At 38.9% G+C, this 5,675-nt stretch overlaps 1 protein-coding gene across 1 annotated transcript; it reads right to left on the bottom strand.

The window, feature by feature from the left end:
* LOC107608296 lies at positions 601–2,045 on the bottom strand. Its single transcript, XM_016310132.2, has one exon. The coding sequence runs from the start codon at positions 1,717–1,719 to the stop codon at positions 736–738; it is 984 nt and encodes a 327-aa protein (XP_016165618.1). The 5' UTR covers positions 1,720–2,045; the 3' UTR covers positions 601–735.

Raw genomic sequence — 5,675 nt, 5'->3', positions numbered from 1 at the left:
AGCCCACAACCAAAACTAAAACAAAAACCACACCCCTCCACTTCATAACCACGTCAGGAACACCAATAACGAGCATGAGGCTGAAGTGGAGGAGGAGAAGTAGAATGATGCCGAGGTAGCTGAAGCGGCGAAGGCGGAGGAGGCAGTGCAGAAGCCGTGGAGCCTGAGGCCGAGGAAGCAGATGGCGTCGGCGATTACGGGTAGTACGTCGACGAGCAAGAATGGCGAAGGAGTGGAAGCGGCGAACGTCGAGGGAGGGATAGCGCTCGAAGAAGTTCTGGATCGCGCTTTCAAGGAAAGAAATTGAGGAATGGTGATGGGAAGAAACGCTTGAATATCCATTTTGGAGATTAAACGATGTCGTATCACGACTTGGGAAAGAATAAACAATATTATGTTATTTTTGGAATTGTTACGCTGTTATTTAATGTTTTAAGCCACTCAGATGATAGAAGGACGAATTTGACCTATACAATTATCTTTTGAAAATCATTTTGATTAATTTTATCTTTTGCAGACCAAAATAAAAATCAGTGATCTTTTAAAGAGGATTTTGACTATTAACCGAATAAAAATAAAAGTAGAAATTTGTACGCTATGTATACATGATGGACTATTTTTCTCATTTTCAGTATGCTTGTATGTTGTTACAAGGAAAATATCTCAAAATATAACAAAAAAACAGCACGTAATCTTTTTATTTATCTGTTTTTCTTTGTAATTATTTTGCGGTATTTACTGCGTAAGGGTAAGAGCATTGAGCAATGCAACTCTTGAGTTGATGAGAGCCCTAAAGACTTTCTCAGTAACACTTTCGATCCCACATATGCAACTCTCCAAATCCCTCATTCTCTTCAGAACTAACCTCACTTCTTCTTCTCCCTTCTTTCTCAGATTATTCCCACGCCCTTCTGCTTCCACTGCGCCCGCTTCCAGAAGCTCCTCAATTCCTTCCTGCTCCTTATAATTCATTGATCTAGTGCTATTGCTCCTTCCTGTTATACTGGACAACTTCGCCATCTGCGTCCATGTCATCCTCCTGGATGCAAACGAAGCCGCGATGCCGTTAAAGAGAGCAACAGAAACCGTTACCGTTACGCTGATAACGTCGGAGATCACACGCGCCAGCTCAGCTTCCCCAGCGGCTGCGAACGCTGCAGTGGATAATGAGGAGGAGGAGGAGGCGGTGGGAAGGTGCATTTGATGTGTGACGCACGTGATTCCACTGACGAGTTTGTCCATGTCTTTGGCCATTTTCTTCTTGGCTTTAGCGTAGAGCACAAGCTTGGAGCGGTCTCTCTTTCTAAGAGCCATCTGAGCTGCAGAGTTTTCTTCTTTGAGGGACATGACTGAGGTCTGGAACATTCCGTAGACATCAACGAAGCGGAGGAAATCTTCTAGAAGGTTTTCAACCCAGAGAGGGTTCGATCGGAGGGAGTCGCAGGTCTGAGGTAGCTGGAGGATATCGTGAAGAGTGTCGTGTGTGTCGGTCAGGAGTGTGAGGGCGTGGGAGAGGCTAGAGTGTGTCTGAGGGTGGAACTTGGAAGCGGAGGCCCAGGTTGTTAGGCCGTTGATGTCGTCCTTGATCTGAGAGATGAGAGGGTGTGATCTGCATGGCAAACTGATGGACCTGATGTGGTGTGATATCTGCGGCTTTTGTGATGGACGGTTGGGATTCTTGTTTGGGAATGAGACGGTACGCCGGAAAACCCCCACCATAGCTATTGCTATAAGAATAATGAAATATTGGTTTAGAAGAGGGAGCCAGTGATGTTGTTTGGGGACAATCAGAGTATTTATATACTTCTTAACATGCACATGCACAAGCACTGAAGCACACGAATAAGTGTGCAGTTGAAAATAGAAAAGAATATAGGAGTGAAAACTGAAAAGACAATTGGAAGGAAAGTGAAAAGGAAAAGTAAAAGGAGTTGAGTGTGGAGGAGCGAATATCCAGCTGTAGTGTTTGCGGATAACGAATAACGGAATCACTAAAACGCTCCTCTATCCTGTGGATGCGGAGACATCACGTGCCTTGACACGCTGGTATCCTCTAATGTTTCTATTCTATGTCTAATTTCTAACGACTACCTGGATACTAGTAAAATGTAAAAATCGAAATGGACCCCAGTTCGCTGAGAAATTGGTAAATCAGATTTTAAATCGATTCGGTTTAATTCTAAAACGGTTTAAGGTTGAAAATCGACATAAATTGGTTAAAATTGGCGAAAATCGGTATAAATTAGTCAAAATCTGATGAAAATCAATGTAAATCGGTCAACAAAAAAATTTCAAAATTTTAAAAAGCATGATCTAAACTCAAGATTTCTAAATTAAGTAGTGTTCATCTTGTTATTAAATTATGATACTTTTTAATAATAAAGATATTTTGTTATTATTAATAAGTATTAATTTTTATATTAATGAAATTTTTATTTATTTATATTTTAATTTTATTATATTTTATTAAATATAGTATGAACAAATAATATATAGTTAACTTANNGTCAAATAAATTACTAAAACATATGCTATTTTAATCTTGCAAGAATATGAGTGTATATTGAAATCATTCTAACTTTTTGAATAATTAAATCAAAATAAGATTCTGAGATGTATCTGATATATATGAACAGATTTTTGAAAGAACAATATTCATCTATGAACAGAGAGAAGAGAACATAAATATTATGTGCTAGAATGCAACTTCATTACTAAAAGAGCATTGTATTGAATTAGAAAATTGTTATCTCACTTACAATAACAATCTCTATTCATAATAACAACTAGGCCTAACAAACTAAACAAACTAACTATTATCATCTATTTTACAAAAATTTTTTATAAATATATTTTTTGATAATCTTTGAATTAACTTCAATCTCAGTTATATCTTCCTTTACACCTCTTCAAATTGAGTGGGGAGTTAGAAATTACCTTTGATTTGACTCTAAATCTCTCATAGAGGTGCAATGACAAGAATTTCATGAATATGTCATTAATCTGACTTGAGGCAGGAGTGTTATGACATATAATCTTCTTTTATTCATATGATCCCTTCCAAAGTGCAAGTCAAAGTCAAAATACTTCGATTAGCAAGTTCTGAATCCATACTAAATTACTAATTCTGTTTGAGTTGCTGCCAATGCCCTAAACTCAGCCTCAATAATGCCAGAGTGGCTAATAGATTGTTGTTGTTGCATTTTCAAGCAATCAAATTGGACCTAAGGTAAACAACGTAGTTTGCACTACGGAAGAGGTGGAGAGTAGCTGCAGGTAAGTAGCGGCCATGGCCATAATCACCACAGATTGGATGGATCACGGTAGAGGTGAGCGACGGTCTGGTAGAAGCCGCAAAACGGCCCTGGATAGCGATTAGGCAGTGAAAACTGCTGTGAATTGGGTATATATATCTTCAAGCTTCCTTGTTTTATCCTATCTTCTTGGCGCGAACAAGAGTGGGACCAGAGGCACGAAACACACCCACCCTCCCTGTGTCGCAACATCCCCGGCGACTACTTCAAGAAATGCCGCTAGGTGAGGATTTTATCATAATTCATTGTTTTAATTCCCCTTTTTATCTTACAACCAGTAACTGATTTCCCCCAATTTTGCTGAAACCCGCGAGTTGAGCTTGGTAGCACGCCAAACAAGAGCAGGAATAGAGGCGCAAAACGTCTGCAGAAGAACCCACCTAGGTGAGGATGTTATCATAATTCAATTTTTTTCATTCCCCTTGTCATATTACAACCATTAATCGATTCCCCCAATTTTGCAGAAACCCCCCAATTTTTTAAGCTTTTGCCTCTGATCCACAATTCCTGAATCTCATACTCCCTCATCTAGGGTGTGCGAAATCCCTGACCTCTGCTCCGCCCTGCCCTTCCGTGTGGGTTGTCGAGTCGCAAAGCTGCCATCCGTTCTATCGAGGCCTCTTCCCTTTCACTGGTTCATTCTTCCCCATTGATCTTTCTTTCTTGTTTTCATTCTTGGTTCAAAATTTTGAACAAGAATTTGTCTATATCTTCTATTAATTGGGGTTAATTGCTACTGTTTAGAGTTAGGGATTTGATTCATGTGACTTGATCCATGGTGCGTGGCAGAAGTTAGGCCAATTAAGAGATTGTAATGTAAGAACAACGTTGCGAGTATAGCTCTTAACCAGCTAAAATCTGCGTCACCAATTTAGAAAGATGTCACAAAAATTTAGAATAAAAATACTGGGAGTATGAATCCCAGGTCGTCTCCCAACGAGTTGCGAGAAAGGATGCTATTTTATTAATTAGGAATTTCCAAGAGAGTTTAAGTTTGGATAACGAGTAATTAAATAATTGTAAATTAAATCAATAAAAACTAAGAATGATTATTAATATTCTAGAGAAAAAGCCTTGACTGGGGGAATGATTAATTGGAAGTTCTATCCTTGTTGGGGTCTCTTAAGTGTAGTATTAAAAATGTTATTTTTTTCACTTAGTTAACCCTTACTAAATAAAGAAAAGTCAAGTGATTGAGCTAACTCTTATTCGCAAATCCTAGTCCTCTCCCTTGGGAAGGTCTAGCGTTAGTAAATACAGAACTAGCCAACAACATCCAGTTTAACCAGCACTTAAGCCTTCCAACTCAAGTGTCTCCTTTTAATCAACCCCATGTCAAGTATGGAGTCTACTCCATTGATATGAATATAACGCTCGTAGAAGTATAAAAAGAAGACATAATAAATTGAATAAAATAAATCTTTGAAAAAATTAATTAAAGATAAAAATAATCCTTTTCACTAACAATTCATGAAAATAATCCAACAACCACTTTAAACAAGAATTAAGAATATGAAATAAATAAAAGAGTAAGTAGGGAAATAAACTAGAATAGTATCTTCAACGGAGGTAATGAGTCTTCAATATCCAACAGCAAAAGCAATAAACTGGGAATGTAAAGAGAACCTAGAGGGAGAGTAATCCTCTTTAGATTCTGATCTAAAAACCTAAAACTATCCTAATGTGTGAATGTATCTAAAATTGTGTTGTGTAAAAAGGTGTGTCGAGTCTCTGCATGTTCCCTGGCTTTATTCTGTGTTTTTGGGTCGAAAACTGGGTTAAAACGCGGCCCGAAATCGCCCCCAGCTTTTTTTGTTAATTCTGCAGATCGCGCAGGTCACGCGTACGGGTCGTCCACGCGTTTGCGTCATTCAGCGATTTTTCTTGTCATGCGTACGCGTCGTCCACGCGTTCGCGTCATTCGTGCAGACTCCAATCTACGCGTACGCGTCAGGCACGTGCACGTGTCGCTGCAATTTTCTCCATTCCGCGCGCTCGTGTGAGCCATGCGCGCGCGTCGGTGTTCGCTGGTCATCTCCTTAGTTTCTTGTGTTCCTTCCATTTTTGCAAGCTTCCTCTCCATTTCCTAAGCCATTCCTGCCCTATAAAGCCTGAAACACTTGACACATGGATCACGGCATCGAATGGTATAAAGGGGAATTAAAATACATAAATTAAAGTTTTTTAGGAAGCAAGTTTCTAACCATAGAATAAAACTAGGAAGGAAAATGTAAAATTATGCAATTAGTATGAATAAGTGGGTGATGACTTGATGAAACAACTCAATTAAACACAAGATAAACCATAAAATAGTGGTTTATCAACCTCCCCACACTTAAACATTAGCTTGTCCTCATGCTT

This window comes from Arachis ipaensis, chromosome B07 (genome assembly GCF_000816755.2).
Source record: "Arachis ipaensis cultivar K30076 chromosome B07, Araip1.1, whole genome shotgun sequence".
Classification (NCBI taxonomy): Eukaryota; Viridiplantae; Streptophyta; class Magnoliopsida; order Fabales; family Fabaceae; genus Arachis; species Arachis ipaensis.
Note: the sequence above shows the minus strand (reverse complement) of the source record. Positions and strands in the feature narration are given on the sequence as shown.

What these genes read in the sequence shown, in the direction of transcription:
- LOC107608296 (XM_016310132.2), bottom strand. Translation starts at nt 1,719, where the DNA reads ATGGTGGGGGTTTTCCGGCGTACCGTCTCATTCCCAAACAAGAATCCC.